At 46.2% G+C, this 19,518-nt stretch overlaps 2 protein-coding genes across 10 annotated transcripts in view; both read right to left on the reverse strand.

The window, feature by feature from the left end:
• Ap1s3 (adaptor related protein complex 1 subunit sigma 3) overlaps window positions 1–9,809 on the reverse strand; it is a 59,412-nt gene extending 49,603 nt beyond the window's left edge. For 2 of the 4 annotated variants that reach the window (XR_015628795.1, XM_087567087.1), the window contains exon 1: window positions 743–958. Coding sequence is in view for 1 of the 4 variants with exons in the window: in NM_001172150.2 (NP_001165621.1) it covers window positions 9,661–9,663 (3 nt within the window). In the remaining 3 variants the exon portion in view is untranslated. Of the gene's footprint in view, window positions 1–742; window positions 959–9,660 lie in introns of those variants that run through there. The other 2 variants (XR_015628796.1, NM_001172150.2) reach the window with 2 other exon arrangements.
• Window positions 1–19,518, reverse strand: part of Wdfy1 (WD repeat and FYVE domain containing 1) — a 93,054-nt gene that overhangs the window by 274 nt on the left and 73,262 nt on the right. The window contains exon 14 of one of the 6 annotated variants that reach the window (XR_015628562.1): window positions 743–958. The gene's annotated coding sequence lies outside the window, so the exon portion shown is untranslated. Of the gene's footprint in view, window positions 1–742; window positions 959–11,198; window positions 11,629–19,518 lie in introns of those variants that run through there. The other 5 variants (XR_015628570.1, XR_015628572.1, XR_015628569.1 and 2 more) reach the window with 5 other exon arrangements.

The following is a 19,518-nucleotide window of genomic DNA, read 5'->3' on the forward strand; positions in this document are numbered from 1 at the left end:
CACTGACTGCTCTTCCAGAGGTCCTCAGTTCAGTTCCCAGCAACCACAACCATCTGTAATGGGATCAGACACCCTCCTCTGCTGTGTGTGAAGATGGCTATAGTGTACTCATATACATAAAATAAATAATTTTAAAATGGAGGAGAAAGAGGAGGAGGAAGCTGGGAATATATCTCAGGGGTGAGGCACTTGCCCACCATGTGCAAAGCCCTAATCCCTAGCACGGGAAGAAAGGTAGGGAAGGGGGAAGGCGGAGGGACAGAAGGATGGAGAGGAAGAAAATAGAGCCCTGTCTGAAACATCTCTCTTTTAAACTGTGATGTTCTTACAACACCTCTCCACACCACCCCATTTCTGCAACCTGTAACGGTTCATCTATTTTTATTTATTCCTAAGCTTTCTTCCTTCCTTCTCTTTTTCAAGACGAGGTTTCTCTGTGCAGCTCTGGCTGTCCTGGAACTTGCTCTGTAGACCAGGTTATCCTCAAACTCAAAGAGATCTGCCTGCCTCTTCCTCCAGCACTGGGACTAACGGTGTGTACCCATAGCACCTGGCTCTCAACAAAGTTTCTTATGAGCTACTGTACAGTGTTTTCCCATCTCCCTTCACAGTAACCCTATCTGACCCTTTTGGAATGTGTTCCTGTGCCAGGCACTGTACTAACAGAAATGGATAATCTCACCCAATGCTCAGGCAACCTTGAGTAGGGTGAACAAGGAACCTGAGAGCTGGGGTTACCTACCTCACAGCAACTCCCTCTCTACCACACGGGGTCCACACCTTGAACAGGCAGGAGTGTCACGAAGGCTCAGGCAAGAAGTCCCAAGCGTCACTTCCACAGGGAACATACAGCCATGTGCGAACATTCAGAAATGCTCCTTTGACAGCACGCTTTGTCATCAGATGGGACTCTGACACTTTAATAACACACGCATTTTAGTCGCCTCTCACAGCTTCTCTGCAAAGTAAAATTTGCTATCCTGATTGTGGAGGAAACGAGGAAGGGACAATGGTTGGGGAGGCTAAACAGCAGACATGAAACCTGAAGCAGGGCAATTCAGTAACAATAATCTGAATCTGTGACTTGATTCCGTGTATATGACTGAGGACATGGAATAATAACACGCATTTGGAGATGCTGTGATGTGTGCATGTGTACATGCTTGTGTGTACGTACACACATGCTTAAATGTGTACATGTGTGCCTATGTGTGTTTGTGGGTATGTATGTACATGAATTTGTGCATGTATGTGTTTGTGTGTGCATGTGTGTATGCATGTGTACATGCTTGTGTGTGTGTACACACATACTTAAATGTGTACATGTGTGCTTATATGTGTTTGTGTGTATATATGTACATGAATTTGTGCATGTATGTATTTGTGTGTACAAGTATCTGTGTGTGCATGTGTACATGCTTGTGTGTATGTACACTAATTTCTATGTGTGCTTGCCTGTATGTGTGTGCTTGTGTGTATATGCATGTAGTCTGTGTGTGTGCTTGTGTATATGTATGTGTGCTTGTGTGCATGCATGCTTGTGTGTGATTGTGAGCCTGTGTACCATAGCTCATGTGTGGAGATCAGAGGACACCTTGGGTTTCGATCCCCACCTGTCACTTTGCTGTTTTCCTGCTGTGCGCCCAGCTAGTTGGCCTGTAAGCTTCTGAGGATTGTGCTGTGTCTGCCTCTCATCTCTCCTCTGTGAGCACAGGGAGTACAGGTGGCAGGCATTGGCTATGCACTGGCTTTTCATGTGTGTTCTGGGGATGGAAACCCACGTCTTCACCCTTGCATGGTCAACTGAGCCATCTGCCTGACTCAGCAGCTCCTTTGTTCACTTTTTCACACAATGATTTATTTTTGTTTTGTTCTTGCATTGGGGTCTCCCTATGTAACTCAACTGGCAATCCTCCTGCCTCATTCTCCCCAGTGCTGGGATTATGGACATGCAGCACCACACAGTCTTAATCTTGTACGCATGTTCAGTCTTCTGAACACAAAGGCCAATCCCAGCAGGTCTGACAACCACCTCTGTGATTCAGGGTCATTCCTAAGAATAGATGAGAAAGAGCATGCCTCGTTACCGCGGGTCACCAAGAAGGAAAGAGGAATAACTCTCCTTCTCTCAACTCTCTTGAGTATCTCAAATGGAAGGTAGGAGTCCTGCAAGTCTGGCCAAGAGACCAAAAGGGTAGATAACAGAAAGTGTGTGTTCACATGCACACACCTGTACATGCGCATATACACATATGCATACATATGAGTGTGCATATGTATCTTATGGGGCCTCTCTTCTGCTTACATCTCAACTGCAGACATGCCCAGGCCTAAGACAGGGAAAAGCACAGGGAAAAAAAAAAAACAGCATTTTTCTAAAAATATAACATTACTTTAAACTCGTTCCTATGTAGTTTAAAATGTATTGTTTACATATAAGAGAAAGGGAAGTATATAAAAGAATACACAATTTTAAAAATAAATATTCTAAAATGGATCCAGAAGCCATTATGTTAAACAAAATAAGCCAAACTCAGGAAGACAAGCACTGCAATGCTTTTTCTCATATTTAAAATTATACGTGTATTTAGATGTGAATGCTTGTAGGTCTTAAGGGGAGGCGAGGGATCATAAGAGTGGAAGAAGAGATCTTTGAGGAAGTGGGAGTAGAGAAGGTAGTGGAATTCACGCAGAGGGAAAACATGGCTGGGTGAGGGGGAGCTGAAGAACAAAGGAAGCTGACGGTGGAGCCCAGGAAAAGAACCACTGAGGATATGGAATTTCCGACATTTGGAGATGCTGTGATCATACTTAACTGCACCATGTGCTAGCCTAACAAGCTAACAAGATGATAAATTTTAAGAAAATGTAAGGTCTTTAGCTCAAAACACTGAAAAATAAACCTTTTTTTAAAAAACCACATCAAACATCTGGACCCAACTATCAGCAACAAGCACCTTCATGTTTAACCTTTCAGAACTTTCCAGTTTCAACCTAATTCTATTTGTTTCCTCTTATTTTATTCTATTTTATGAGACTAGGTCTTACTATGTAGCTCTGGCTGGCGTAGAACTCACAGAGGTCTCTCTGCCTCCGTCTCCTGAGTGCTGGCACGAGGGGTGTGCAACATCACACCTTGCGACCTCTTTATTTTACACACGTAGAGTATCCAAACACACAAATTATGCCAATTGCAGGCAACAAGTCAAACAAGGGAAGGCTGGTGAAACCCTGGTATCCCACACCCAAGGCTCACCAAAGAGACTTGATGTAGCAATCCTTCAGCAGAGAACTAGCAATCTGAAACCAAATGCCAGGAGATGGAAATTGCTTCTGATACCAGAATCCAGTCAGAACCAGCTCAAGAAAAGGTCAAGAAGTAGCTAAGCCAGGTGGAGGAATGGCCCCAACCCTTCAGGCCAAGAAGGAAATAGCCACAAAAGCCAATGCTATTCCCCTGCAAGTACCAGAGCAGCGTCCTCACACACACACCACATGTCTCCGAAACATCAGAATGTCTCTTATATGTGACAGCAAGACCAAGCTCTCATTGTCAGGACACACAACAGTAGACTCCTCTTCTGTGTGAATGACCCAAGTCTTGGCAGAACTCAGTGACCTCCATACCAAGACCATCAGCTCCATGAGGCTATAGAGTTTCTAGCTTATCTGAGTCAGTCTCTGAAGCCTCAATCTGGGATGGCTTCTGTCGACATCGGTTACTTACTGCACAAGAGTCTACATTCAGAAGGACAAGGCACTAGGTTTAATCCTCTGCCATCACTGTGTTCAAATTCTCCAAATGCTTCGAAAAAGAAACCTTGTGGTTTTGGTCAGTTGAGTACCATAAATTAGGTATCACAACTTGGTCTGCCATAGAGTTGATACCCAGTGTATTTATCCAATATGCAAATGAGTGAATGAGCAAAAGTTGCCATAGAATGGGGTAAGGGGCTAAGGTGATGATGGCTTAGTGGGTAAAGTGTTTGTGACACAAGCATGAGGACCTGAGTTCAGATCCCCAGAATCCATGTAAATGCTAAGTACCACAGCATAAGCCAGCAACCCCAAGGAGCACTGGTCAGCCAGTCTAGACAAATTGGCAAGCTACAGATGAGAGACCATCTCAAAAAAGGAGTTAGAAAGCTATACAGGAAAATACGTGTTGTCCGCCTCTAACATCCACATTGACACCAGGGGTACACATACAACATGTGCACACATGCAGTGTAAAACAAATACAGCTCAAGAAACTACAACCTATAGCCAGAGTCTGCCCCCCCCCACCTCAGCCAGCCTATTATTGAATACAACATTCTATTGGCTGCCTTGATTCGAAAAAGTTGAGCGATAGAGACTTTAGGGTCTGCCAAACCTAAATATTACCAACTAGCCTTTCCAGAGAAAGCGTGTTATCCTAGAATACTGCCTCACTTCACTGCCTCTCAGATATTCCTATAGAAAAACAAAAGGAAAAGCTGATAGCCTCGTGCAACCTGGCCTAGCTTTAAGGAACTAGTTACAGTCTCTGATTTGGGGCTTTATAAGTTTGTGTAGTTTTATTATCTTGATTCTAGCTATGCATCGTTAGATCCCAAAGAAACTCCAGATAAATAGTTAGTTGAGGTGCCTATTGAAATATCAAAGCAGATGCTGGTTGCCAGGGTCTCCCAGTATCACAAATACCTGTTTCAATGTCCTAGCTGCTCGCTGCACTTACCACCACCACCACCCAGCCTAAACCTCTCCAGCCTAAACCTCTCCAGCTTCACTTCCTTCCCTTCCCCTCCCTCTCCCCCCTCCCTCCTCCATTGCTTCTGATTCCTATAACACCCAGCTATCTCAGCCATATGCTCTCTCGTTCCTTCTCTCTTCTCATCCTCTCTCTGTCCTTCCCAACCCTTCCCTCCTCTCATGGCCTGGTTCAGTCTGCTGGCCATGTCTAATGTACTTCCTTCCCTCTCTGCTCTGGATCCTTCCAGACAGCTCTGGCTGAGTTCTCCTTCCTATCTACAATAAAAACCATCTCGTCAAGCATGCCTAGGAGCGGTCATGACCTCAGTGTCACTCATGCATGTGTTTTAATATAAACATTTTCTTCCAAATCTAAACAATGTGCCAAGATGACTCATGGTTATTCCTTCTGTAACAGTTGGTTCTCAACCTGGAGTTGCAAACCCTGTGGGGGTGGAGGTGGGGTGTCGAACGACCCTTTCATAGGGGTCACATATGTTGCCTGTCAGATACCTTTCAATAGCAGATCGTTACATTACAATTCGTTAACAGTAGCAAATTGACAGTTATGGAGTAGTGACAAAAACAACCTCACGGTTGGGGGTCACCACAACATGAAGAACTTTATTAAAGGGTCACAGCACTGGGAAGGTTGAGAGCCTCTACAAGGATAAGCACACAAAGCAAATAGGCGTCTCAGTTTCCAACTCAGTTTTCGATCCTCCTTCGTACACTCAGTTTGGAAGTCTCCCACAGCCTTTAAGAGACTGAACTTTGACACAAACCAATCATTTCCACTACAGCAAACCCTGCGTGAGAAGATCCAGCAAGGTCAGTAATGTGTAGACCTCTCTATGCCCTTCTTCTTGCCTGGATGTACTTTAACTCCATGCCTGATTACGCTGAATAACTAACGAATGACCATCCTCTCCCCAGGCGGTTCTTAGCAGCTATTTAAAGAGAGCAATTTTGGGAGCTGGCTCTACCTGTCAGGAAGCTTCCAGACTGGTGACTTTGTGGCAGTTTTTTTTTGCAGGCCAGCTTCCTACAGCATTCCATTCACAACAGGAAATATCTACATCATTGACCTTGCAGTGTTAGAATTCTGACTGACAGCAGCTTTGACTCTGTGTGTGTGTGTGTGTGTGTGTGTGTGTGTGTGTGTGTGTGTGTGTAAAAGGAGCCGTTTCTGCTGTTATACTAGCTCATAATGTCGTAATTCATGAGCCCCTAAAGAACAAGCACTGACCACCCAAAGTAGCAAAAACACACCCACACCGCGCCAACTGTTTCTGTCCTGTTCTGCTGGTAAAACCCCATGCACAAATCTACAAGCAGGCGGAAATACTTAACACAAAAGGGACAGAGAAGTGATGGGGACTAAGAAGTAGCCACCATCACGGTCAAGGGTGTGTTAGTGTTAATGACGTGTGAGACAACTTGATCCCAAAGGTCATTCTCCCTACTCCTCCCAAGCCCCCCACCCCACACTAACTAACTGCTGGCCAACAGCCCAGACCAAGCCACAGGGAAGAAAGAACTCAGTACTCCAATGGATTCTATTCTCCTCAAGCTGGGACTTTAAATTGCCAAAATATCACCAGACTTATTTCAGTGTATCTAAGTCTCAGACCGTAATTGCTATACCAAGAAGGGGAGGGGGGGGGAGAACCTGCAATTCTGAGAATGCTTCCTCCACCTGCACAAACAGGGGCAAGTTCTTTCATAATTGGATTTGGGAGGAGGGTCCCCTCCCGCTGCTTCAAAGGAATGCCAGCCTGACAGAGAAATGGCTTCACAATTCAGTCAGCAAGCTCTCTCTTGTATTTCAGATCACAAGCAAGAGTTGGGCGTGGTGACACACACACTTGGAATTCCAGCACTTAAGAGGCAGAGGCAAGATCAGTGCAGAAAGAAGCCAGCCGTGTGGTCTACACACCAAGTTCCATAGTGAAACCTTGTCCCAAGAAAAGTTGAAAAGGAGTTACAAACCCAGAAACCTCTGAGTTGGTTCATATAAACCTATCTTACTCCGTACCATGCCAAACACGATGAACTGAGTTTACAGGAGAACTGGTCATATTTCCCAGGAGGCCTCCTTGTGGGTTTCTTTAACTGGATGACTCCCTGCGATGCTCTTTCTTTAGGTGGCTTTAAGAGTTAGAGCAACTTTTTACAAGGACTATTTTTTTTTTTTACTAAAGTTGTCCCCAAAGACTCTCAACCTCTCTAGCTGTCCCCATGTTATTATAAGGAAAAATAAAGCAACAATGACCAAAAATCCTCCTCCTTCTTGATAGACATTCAACAGCAAATTCCTACTGATAATTTTTCTTCTCTAAATACAGAGGGGGTGGGGTGGGGTTTTCTTAAGCACAAAGGGTTTAGCATTGCTTTCCAAGATCAAGATTTCTAACCAAAGGCAAAATGAAGGCACGGATGCTTCAAAATTCAAACATCATGATCAAGGTGCAAACAGGGCCTAACCACCTGGAGTGCACATCGCACATGAGATCGAGCCTGGAGTGGAATGGACCACTTTCTGGAAGAGTCAGAAGCAGATAGGATCTAGGAACGAGGAAGGAATCACTGGCTATCAGGAGCCAGGGCTGAGCTTACGAGCAATAGAACCAGATCCTTTTTTGCTCTGACGGCGGAGCAGGAGAGATGAAATGCTGCCGAGCACAGACGAGGGTGGAGCTCCTTAAAGCACCTGTGTGCACGCTCGTTCATGGTCCCGGGGCATCTGAATAACGACGAGTACGCCAAAGATTTTCCTGTTTACTATGCCATTGATACTTACTGCATTAGAAAACAAAACAGAAAAGAATAGACCTCAGGTATTCACTAATTCAACTGAAGATAATAAAGAAAAGGGTGAGGGAAGGAGACAGAACGTTAGTGAAGTGAGGCATCATATTAAAAGAGTTTGGCATGGGCTGGAGAGATGGCTCAGTGGTTAAGAGCACTGACTGCTCTTCCAGAGTTCCTGAGTTCAAATCCCAGCAACCACATGGTGGCTCACAACCATCTGTAATGAGATCCAATGCCCTCTTCTGGTGTGTCTGAAGACAGCTAACGTGTAATGTGTGTGTGTGTGTGTGTGTGTGTGTGTGTGTGTGAGAGAGAGAGAGAGAGAGAGAGAGAGAGAGAGAGAGAGAGAAGGAAAGAGTTTGGCAAATTCCTCTAATCTGCCCAAGAGAAGACAGCTGAATTTGTTGGCCTATTAATATTTCAGAACACTTGGACTCAAGAAAACGTCACTACAGTCATTGAGAGAATGCAGGTTAAAAGGGCACCATAGGACCTTAGCATCCTTATGAAAATGTGTTTGATCTTGTGAACCTCTAATAAGCCCTTTGGGACCCTTCCAGGCTTCCAGGCCACAAATGAACACCTGTCGTTAGGAACAGTTGCTATCCCACTAAACAAATGGACAAACCCAGACAGAGGGAGGTCAAGCAGCGACAGGTAAAGGTGACCACCTGATTTGGAGGTTACAAGGGTGGCATGAGATCATGGAGGGGAGGAGCAGGCAGTGCTAGTAACAGTATTTCCTCACAAGGGACAGCAAGGCACACACACACAGGAGGGCAGGGACTGGAGGGAAAGCAGGAGAAACTTCCCAGATTTCTGAAGGTCATTTGACCCGGGAGGAGAAAAACAAACTCCCACCGTGTGCTGTTTAGAACTCAGGGTCCTTCCTTCCCTCAAATCCTGCCGGTTCTTACAGAAGTAAGCAGCTTTGGGCCCCATCGAAACTTGGGGGGCCCTTATTCCACCTCCATTAGGCAAATGAGCTGTCTTCCTGGGTACACTGTCACCTTGTTCCTTGGGAAACCTGAGCAAGCCAAGAGAGCTGCTCCATTATTTACAGGCTCCTTTTTGCACCACCCTACATTAACCAGGAGCCCTCCACAAACAAAACTGGGCACGCTGAGAACCTCACCGACATTCTCTGGGCTCTCTGTCCCGGTGCCTCAGCAATGAACTACTACTGTTCAACTAAACCTTCGGTCTAAAGTCACCCGGAGCTTCTCTCTGCTGTGCGTCCAGAGAGCGCCTTCCAGAGGTCACTTCTCTGAGGATTTGGGAAGTGTGCGCAACTGGGAAGTGGGACAAGCTGCCCACCCAGTCCCTGTCCCCGCAGAAAGCCAGCGCGAGAGAAACCTCAAGTAATGCTTCCACCCAGAGCTGGATCTCCACTTCTGAGTGTAGCGGGTCTCCGGGCTTTCATCTTGATAGGAACCCCATCCCACCCCACACAAGCCAGCCCATTCTCCACCATCAAAGGGTTCATTAAGTGTAGAACGGATAAAGTCACTTTACCTGTTAAAATTCGAGCGAAACAAAAACCAAAACTCTAGTTTTTGAAGAACTGCTACCTGGTATCTCTCCCGCCTCTCCAGTCACAACCAGGGGTTTCGTTTCTCCCCTTCACAGTAGCCAACCGCTCCAAATGTTGCGCTCTCCCCTGACCTCCCGGAGCTCAAATGTCACCTCCTCAAAAGGGCCACGGAACTAAAAGTTGCCTCTCGGGTGGGTTTCTTGAGGCTTGGGAGTTCTCCTCACTCTGGGAAGTTATTTTTATTTCACCATTCCATCACCGTCTCCTTCCCTAGGCATCCTCTCCTACGAGTGTTAAGCAACTGGTCCCCCGCGACATCCCCAGCGCTTGGCTCGGACCAAGTGATCAGGGAAAAGAGACTGAAATGAATGAAGCGCGGTGCCCGGTGTCCGTGGGACTCGCAAGGGGAAGACCCGCACTGTCCGGAGCAGCCGAGCCACCCGCGCGTTTGACTCGGCGGTACCCGGAGCAAGACTCGGCGCGTACCCCTTCCCCGGCCGCGTGTCCGGCCCTGGAGCCGCAGGTGTCACCTGGAACGTGACCGCCCCGGCTCCACCGCGATGCTCAGCCCTACTCACCATGGTGGCCGCAGCCGCCCGGGTCCCGACAACAGCGATCGCCCGGGATGCGAGGGCCAGAAGAGACTGTAGCAGCCCGGGCGGCTGACAGGTGAGGCGCCAGCCTCAGACCATGGCTACTTCCCACAATGCCCTTGAACTGAAAGTTTGCAGACTCCTCCCCGCACCGGGCCGCTCCTCCCCTCTGCTCCTCCCACACACCTTCCTCCTGGCTTCCTCCCGCTGCCTCCTCTGCCTCTCCAAAGGCCTCCCCCTCCAGCTCCCCCTTTTACCCTTTCTCACTCCCTCCACCTCTCCTGGTACCTCCTTTGCTCTCCAGCACCCGCGGGACCCCGCAGCTCGCGCCGCCCCTCTTCACCGCTAGCCCCGCCCAGGGCGGTGCTTGCACCTGCGCGCGCACCTTCTGCGCTGGCGGCGCGGAGTACCCCGGCTTCCCGCTTGATCAAGGGTCTGCTATCCTTGTTCTGCTGCCACATTCACCAATAGGACCCGCCGCGGTGCGACTGACAAGAGATGTTTTCCTTTACACCTGAGAAAACTGTAAAAAGCAGTCTGGCCCTACACCTCGGGGAGAGAGGGTTCTCAGAGCTAGAAGTGAGGTGGAAAATGTTTTCATGCACACTTCCTTGAGTTTTGTTTTGCTTTTTACCAAAATTGCAGTTCAAGAATATGCATAGCCTTCTCGCCTAAAGTTTTCTAGTATGTTATGGTACTGAAACTTGGGCTATTTTGTCTGGTTGACCAGTTGGTTTTGTTCCCCTTGATTTTTAGGCCTAGACTGTTTGTGTTGTTTAAATTAAAATATAATTAAACCCTTTAGTTCCCCCCACGTATAGCCACCCACACCGCCCCCGCACATTTTCTTTTGAAACCATGGCTTTTGTCTTTAGGTGTGTATGTGTGTGTGTTACTGCTCGGTCTTTTAGTGTTGCTCTTATTGGCTAAACATGAGAGAATTTTAATTGCTGTTGTAAAGAATCTCCAAGTCTCTGAGGTTTTTTGTTTTGTTTTTTAAGATTTGTTATTTCGGGGTTGGGGATTTGGCTCAGTGGTAGAGCGCTTGCCTAGCAAGCGCAAGGCCCTGGGTTCGGTCCCCAGCTCCGAAAAAAAAGAAAAAAAGAAAAAAAAAGTTTTGTTATTTCATGTATGTGAGTACACTGTCTCTGTCTTCAGACATACCAGAAGAGGACATCGGATGCCCATTACAGATGGTTGTGAGCCACCATATACTTGCTGGGAATTGAACTCAGGGCCTCTGGAAGAGCAGTCATTGCTCTTAACCTGTTGAACCCATCCCTCCAGCCTAGGTCTCTTGAATTCTAAACAGAGTTTTTTTTAGCACATATTAATTTGGGGAGAATGGACTGGTTTTGCCATATGCCTGAAGAGAAACAATGACCCATGAAAGTTTAACCTTTGTCTAAATGGCTCTTAGACGGAAGTCCTCTCCAGGATCCATTCTGAACCTTCTGCTGGATATAGGCACCCCTCCCCCACCTCATCTAGGGACAGGAAAGCAAAGAGAGCTCCAGCTGGGCTTCCGAGTTTCTCCCACAAAAGTTTATATTGTTTTTCCCACATGCCAGGCTCTAAGGGGGAGTCCGGTGATGGCTGAGGGGGCGCGGGTTGTCTTTTTGCTGGTGCTCACAGTCCCCAACGGACAATAGGTGATATTCAAATTGCGACGACGCCCAGGAAGTGCTTAGGAGACCCCAACTGGTGGGCTAGCAAGGAACAAATTAGCTACTGTAAACTACCCGGAAGCCTGGTAGACTGCCCCCTGGTGAGGTGATAAGCCGTCCAAACAGAAGCCAGAGCACTGAAGGAAAAGACAAGTGCTGGACAGACCCCAAAGGCAGCCTCAGTGGCTGGAGCGCAGTGTCAGTCCGGGAGATCTGAAATCCCGCTACCTCCAGGTTCCCAGTTGCCATGTTCTCTAACGATCCTTTTAAGCTGGTGTTGTGACATCTGCAGGGACATAGAAGAGGATTATTTGGCCAGAAGTAAAATAAACCCCAGGCTGTGTGGGGTAGTTTGCCTACTGTAAAACAGAACACCAGAAAGCTTCCTTTCTTTTCTTTTTTTTTTGTTCTTTTTTTTCGGAGCTGGGGACTGAACCCAGGGCCTTGCGCTTGCTAGGCAAGCGCTCTACCACTGAGCTAAATCCCCAACCCCGCTTCCTTTCTAAATTCGTGTTCTGGCCAGGCCTCCCTGCCTCCCTAGCTGCAGTTGTCTCATGCCTTCTTCCATCATGGCTCTCTCTCTCTCCAGTGCAGAGCACAGCTCTGCACCACTCGCCTTGCTGAACCATCTGCAAGGCATTCAAAGCCTTCTGTTTTGAAGGTTTTTATCTACAGTGGGAAAGAGGTGGGATTTCTAAAGAGCTTTAAAGCTAAAGAAATCTCAGTGAATTAAGACAGAAGTCAAATACTGAACCAGGAAAGTTCCCTGAGTATGTGGCCCATGTTGTAGAGGGCGAGGTTAGACATTAACTTAAAAGTGAGTAGCCTTCTTTGCCTTCCCTCTGACTCTGCTGAGATGGGCAGGGGACATAGTGCTGGGCTTCTGATGTCTAAAGGGTTTCTCTCTAGATTCTCACGGCTTACCCAGTCATGCTAAGGGCGGCTACGGTGGGCTGAGCATTTTACATAGGTTATCACATCAGCCATCAAAATGAGAAATGTGCCCACTGTACTGTTCAGATGAATGCCTGAGGCTCTAGGTGGCAAAGCCAGAACAGGCTCAGCTAGTAAGGGACAAAGCCATCAAGATCAAGTCTGAGTCCTGAGCCTGCATAGTAACTTACAGATTCAATCGGACTTTTCTACACCGTCTTTTTTCCTTCTCTCCCTCTCTCCCTCCTTTCTTTCAATACTACTGATTGAACCCACGACCTCACCTATGCTAGCAAGAGCTCATATATTGAGCTAAATCCTTAGCCCTCTTCTTACTACTTTGAGAAAGGATCTCACTAAGTGTCCTGGTCAGCATACACAAGCTAGGGTCGTTTGGGTAGAGGAATCTCAAATGATGAGAGTAAATGCGGGATGTTTTCTTGATTGATGAGTAATGGTCCAGCCCATTGTAGAAGATGCCATCCCTGGTCAGATGGTCTGGGATGTATAAGAAAGCCAACTAGGAACTAAAGAGATGTCTCAGTGGTTAAGAGCACTGACTGCTCTTCCAGAGGTCCTGAGTTCAATTCCCAGCAACCACATGGTGGCTCCCAACCATCTGTAATGGGATCCAATGCTCTCTTCTGGTGTGTCTGAAGACAGCTACAGTGTCTCATATAAAATACAATAAATAAATCTTTTAAGAGAGAGAGAGAGAGAGAGAGAGAGGAGAAAAGAAAAGAAGAGAAAAGAAAAGAGGAAAAAGAAAAGAAAAGAAAGCCAACTGAGCAAGCCAGGAAGTGCAAGCCAGAAAGCAGCACTCCTCCATGGCTGCTCCTTCAGTTCCTGCCTCCAAGTGTCTTCCCTGAGTTCCTGCCTAGGGCTCCTCTAATTATGGACTATAACCAATAAGCCAAATGAACAACCCTTGCCTTCCCAGTTGCTCCCCCCCCCCAGCTGAGGACTGAACCCAGGGCCTTGCACTTGCTAGGCAAGCGCTCTACCACTGAGCTAAATCCCCAGCCCCCAGTTGCTTTTGATGACGGTATTCATCCCAGCAATAGAAAGCTAAGAAGGACACTAAGTTTGCTTGGGTTTACTTTGAGCTCAGACAGTCTTGAACTCAGCCTCCTATGCCCTGGCCTATCTTGCTCCTTTTTAAATTCCTGGTTCTACATCAAGGCCATCAACCACCGTGCCACATTCCCCTAGAGAAGACTCAGAGTCCTGGTAGCTAGAGATTCATCCACTGCTGAGATGCGCCCCTAGTCTGGCCCCTAAGGGACACTGGGATTTACAATCTGTTGTATGAGCCTGAAGCCATTATGATTTATGTTTTGGCTTGGGTTCTTTCTGGGCATACACATGTGACCTAACACCCTGTCAGGACTTTAGACACCATGATGTAGGAGTTTCAATTCTGAGAAAAAGCAAAGGAACAGAGATAATGCAGTAGCCCTGAGTTCACAGTAGGAAAAAGAAAACACTTGGAGAATGACAACAAAACAAAATGACAAGAGCTGAAAAATCAAAGTAGTAACACTAGAAACTGAGGGCCATCGAGCTCCAAGTACTAAACAGGAAGAGAAGCCTAGGAGAGGCAGCAAGCAAGCCAGCAGCAACAGGCAAGAGTAATTGGGCCCAACCCTGCTGTGCTTTGTTCTCTGCTCTGCTATTAATGTCCCGGGCAATCACCATCCACAGAAATCCCTTTGTGGTATCAAGGATTCATCTGACCATGGTGAAACTTTCAGTTTCTGGCCTTAAGTGCTTTAGGGAGTCCCTTGACTTTGCACAACAAGCCAGTTGTAAGTGAGAAACCCTGACCCATATGTTTCTAGAGAACATATGTTTCAGAAACTGCTCATTCATAAGATCTTAGAGGTTCTGCATTACATGGAAAGCACAAGCAACCATCCTGGTAACACGTCACCACCCCTACTCCACCTCCAAGAAATACCAGCTCATGCATTACCTTTTCATCCAAGTCTGTGCTCTCCACAGAAGATCAGGGGAAGAAAAGAAGATTATTTTAAAATAGGTTTTGCTTTTGAGATAGGGCCTCCCTGTGTAGCTCAGGCTATCCTTGATCTGCCAATCCCCCTCCCTCAGCTTCCTAAATACTGGGATTGCAAGCAGCACCCCATGCCTAACAAAGAGGTTTCAAAAGTCCAAACCCTATCCCTGGGGGCAGTAAAGAAACCACTGAACTGGCAACTCCATGGTTAGGAGGAAGATTTTGAGAGAAAGACAGGGAGGGAGAGAGGGAGAGAGGGAGGAAGGGAGATAGGGAGAGAGAGAGAGAGAGGGAGAGAGAGACAGAGACAGAGAGAGAAACAAACAGAGACAGAGAGAGAAACAGAGACAGAGACACAGACAGACAGACAGACAGACAGACAGACAGACAGACAGAGAGAACAGAGGCATTTGGACAAGTCTAAAGCAGATAGGAAAAGAAACAGACTGGACATATCCAGGACTAGATAAGTAGGGGATGGAGAAACCGTGCAGGTTATAAGGTTATAAGGATCAGTAGGTAGGGGAAGGAAAGCCTGGGAACTAGAGCTGCCTTGGAGTTTAGGGTAGAAGAGCAGGTGAGAAGGGCCAGGAGACCCATGTGGGCTTTGATATGAATGACAAGTACCCGTGAATAAGGACCAGAATTGTCTAGAGGCTAGCATGGGCTTTGATATGTAATTGTAGGTGTAGCCAAGGGAAGCGGCCCTTTCTAGCTGACAGAAATCCATTTCCTGGGGCCCTAAGGAACGCTGCAGGTGAGCTTTTATTTCTCCTTCAGCTTGAGCTGAGCCAAGACTGGCTTTTTGGGTTCCCTTTGGACAAGGCACTATGATTTAAATGTGTCCTCCTCAGAATTGAAACTTAATTCCCTTGGTGGGTACATTAAGAGGCAGGGTCTTTAGTCAGGCATTATGCTGCATACCTGCAACCCTAGCACTTAAGAGGCTGAGGCGTAGGGGTGGCAATGACTTCAGGGCCAGCCTGGGCTACCTGTTGAGCATCAGGCTAGCTAGGGCTATACAGTAAGATCCTGTCTCAACAAAACAAAACAAAGAAGTAGGATATACTTACATCATAAGGGCTCAGTCCTTATGACAGAGCTGGTGGGAATTAGATTAGGCCCTTTGACCCTCTGTCCCTTCTATTGTATAAATACCTATCAGTCCCTCCATAGTAAAAGGCATTCAAGGCTTACCCTCTGAAATGATCCTGAGCCCTCAGACAACAAAACTACTGTCATCTTACCCTGTACTTCTGGAACTGTGAAAAATACACACCTTTGAGGTTTGTTGTCATTGTTGTCTGTCTGTCTGTCTGTCTGTCTGTCTGTCTGTCTGTCTGTCTGTTTGTAATATCCAGTCTTGGATCATTTGTTACAGTAGCACAAGTGGACTAAAACACCTACCATAGGTTCTTCCTTGTACTCTACTGTTTTATTTTTCAGTACCAAAGATCTTGAAGAGACATTTATTGAACATGTACTCCATACTCCATACTAAGAACTGAGCTGATTCTTTTTTAATCACTGGATAAAAAAAAAAAAAAAAAAAAAAAAGAACGGGAGGGCTGGAGAGATAGCTCAGTGGTTAAGGACTGCTCTTCCAGAGGTCCTGAGTTCAAACAAATTCCAGCAACCACTTGGTGGCTCACAACCATCTGTAATGAGATCTGATGCCCTCTTCTGGTGTGTCTGAAGACAGCTACAGTGTATTCATATGTAATAAATAAATACATCTTTTTAAAAAAGAAGTTTTAGAGAAAGGAGTGGGAAAAGGAGACATGATCTCTCTCAAAGAGAGGTTACTGTGTAAAGATAGTGAGTCGGCTCAGTGGGTAAGGAAGCTTCCTGCCAACCCTGATGACCTCAGTTTGAATTCAGGACACAGAGAGAATAAACTTGAAAGTTGTCTTCTGCCTACCACAGTCTTTCCATGACAAGTGAATATCCACTAAGATGATAGATAGATAGATAGATAGATAGATAGATAGATAGATAGATAGATAGATAATGCAATTTTAGGTGAGTGGTCAGTATTATGCAGGAGACACATTCAGCAAATAATAGCTTCCATGAATATGTAGTTATCTCAAATACTCCAAAAGGAAAGGAACAGGAGCTATGCAGACACTTAATAAAGAAATTCCTTCCAGATGATCCACCTGATGCTTACCTTTCCAAAGCCCAGTGACCCACTGTCCTGTAATTCCTAGTTTGGGGTTGGGGACTCAATATACACATGAGCTTTTTTACAGATGACAGGTAACACGATTTATGTAAGTCAGTAATTTGATTTCCTGCAATAATAATTATTAACCTCAAATATGCACATGCCCAGAATCAAGAAGCCCAAACTAACGAAACTAAACTCTGGGATACTGGAGGTGAGAGTTCTGCATCTTGACCTCCAGGCTGCAAGGAGAAGACTGTCTCTTCCACGATGGGTGGAGCCTAAGCATAGGAGACCGAGAAGCCCACCCCCACGGTGATGCACTTCCCCCCACAAGGCCACCCCCATAGTGATGCACTCCCCCCACAAGCCCACCCCCACGGTGATGCACTTCCCCCCACAAGGCCACCCCCACAGTGATGCACTCCCCCCACAAGGCCACAAGCATTCAAGTCTTTGGAAGCCAAACCTATTCAAACCCGTACAGGGGTGTCTGGGAAGAGTAGGGAAAAGCTGGGGTGTAGACGATGGATGTACAGTATACATCTATCCCATGACAAAGGGTAAGTAAAACATATTTTATTTTTAAAAGACTGGGTTAACTGGTAGAGACATGATCAAGCCGGATTGACATTTCCTGAGGCCAGGCTCAAACACTAAATTTTTTGTCCACTTGAACCAGTTTAGTATACTGCTTGTCACCAAATTGATTCTGAACAAGAACTGGTCAGAAAAGATTCCCGGGAGACCTGAGCCAAAGGTGGCCATCAAAAGCTCACATAACAGAAAATGTGTAAGACAGAGCTTTAGAAATACTACAAAATTATTCTTCAGAAATCACTGTGTTTGATGCAGCATGGAAAGCTGAACGTCAGGGAACAAAAGGAATGATGGATGAAAAAAGATACAGGACCCTGGTCAAGAGCTCTAAATGGTTTCCAGAGAAAGGTGCTGGGAGGCTACGGAAAAAAGATTATAATTTTTCATTTACTGCTATGTTGTGAGAATTTCCTGTGGTCAATTTCTAGTTTGAAAAATAATATTTAAATGATATAAAATAGTCCATTCTTGGGCTTTTCATATCTGTTTTGGAATAATTGAGTAATATAATTTGTTATCTCTGTGGCCTTATAACTCAACCCTGAGTAGTCCCAGTTATGTCTTCATAACTAAGGAAAGGGTTCCCGGTACTGATGGGACTCCTTTCAGTTCCTGATCATGAAACTCAGCGGCCTGAGGCTCTCTGGCAGCCTCTCCTTTCCCCAGCTCCGATTCCCTTCCTCCTTCAGCATCTTCTCATCCTTCTTCCTTCCTCTTGGGCGAACAGAAGCAATCAAGAGAGCACTTTCTCATACCCAAGGCACCAAGCACCCCAACCCAGCCCTGCCTCAGTCTCTGACTCTTTCTTGTGCCATCCCTATCACAATAACAACCATCTGCATGGCTCCGCCACTGAGCACGGTATTTCCCTCTCCTTCATGCAGACAAAGATCTAACTCAGCAACGTCCGCTTTTATCATCACTTCCTGCTTTGAAGATTTCCTGTTCTGTTCAAACACACAGCAATCTGGGGGTGGGGATGGGGGTGGGAGCGAGAGCTTCTTTAGCCTCATAACTCCTAACGGGCACCCCGACTTTCTGCTTCCTTCTGTAGCTACCTTTACTTCCTTGCATTCTGCCCCCGACCCTCTTCCATGAGGCTTTAGCACATAGTTCTCCTTGATGGTTAGCACCCACTCTTCGTGTCTTTGCATTTGAGCTGCTCCGACCAGGATGCACCACTCAGAGTAGGCACTGGATCCTGCTGCTTCCTTGCTCTGGTCCGTCTGACTCTGTTCAAGTCCTTCTGTCCTTCCCGACCTCTAAGCCACATCATGCTGCAGCTGCATCTTTGTTCTAGTCCTGCCTTTCCCTTCATGCCATGTGCAGGGAAGTGGGACAGTGGGGTTCCAAAGCTGCTAGCATAGGTTTGGGTCTTTGGAGGCCAGCTGAGTAACTAGACAAGCAGGATGTACTGAAGGATGTTAAGTCAGGATAAGGATGGGAAGAGTGAGGGAGTAGGCTAAGGGATCAGTGGGTCTGGAACAAAGCTGTGCTTGAAGGTTAATGTGAGAAGATATTTGACCACAGGGCATAGACACAAAATGATAAAAGGAACTGTTCAAGCTGTGAAGAGTCCATCTGGGGAAAGTGTAAATGTATCTTTAAGATTTGAGAAGCACCTAGCTATCAGTTGGGAACAGGGGTCGACATATTTGTGTAAGGTAATGTCTAAGCATGCATCACAAATGCACACACATGCACACAGCTTTCGACAGAGGTTTGTTTCAGTTGGGTTATGCTTGTATTGTCCCTAGAAGTCAATCAACAAAGAAGGTAGTGCACGCACTCTTGAGTTGTTTTCACTTTTATATGAGTGTATTCACAACATGCTCTCCCTGCAATCAAGCCTTAGAGCTAGAGCTGTAATGGGGACTAGATAGGTCCTTGAGGAAGGTGACAGAGTCAGGAAGACAGATGTTACAGGCTGATCATCATCTAGGATGTTCTCCATGGTGGATCCATTTCAGAGAAAATCCAAGACTTGGCCATTCATAAATCAGCTTTGTCCATTGTCTGTAGATAACATCAGCTCTCTTAAGACATAGCTCACACATACCACTGAGCGTGGTTTAGCCTCCCATAGTAGAGACATTGCAGACCAGTAAGAATATGACATTATTACAGAACAGCACAATAATCCCATGTCTACCTTTATCTTTACATAAGAGGCTTAGTGGTATCTTAACTTAGTTGATCCCTTTATTTATATGGTGGTCTTTTATCACACTCTAAATGTTTGATTGTCTTTAAGAAAGAAAAACAGTGCACAGCCAAAGGCAGAGAGTTATCTCTGTCTTCTGACCATTCCTGAAGCCTGATGAATTCTTACCAATAATCCTTGGAATCTTCAAATAGACTCATCTGGAGTCATCAAACAAGACTCCTTGGGAAACAAATAGGTCTTCGCTTTAGAACAGAGCCCACTGTGGGAGTCTGGTTAAAGGCTAACTCAA

This window comes from Rattus norvegicus, chromosome 9, assembly GCF_021556685.1.
Source record: "Rattus norvegicus strain SHRSP/BbbUtx chromosome 9, alternate assembly SHRSP_T2T, whole genome shotgun sequence".
NCBI lineage: Eukaryota > Metazoa > Chordata > Mammalia > Rodentia > Muridae > Rattus > Rattus norvegicus.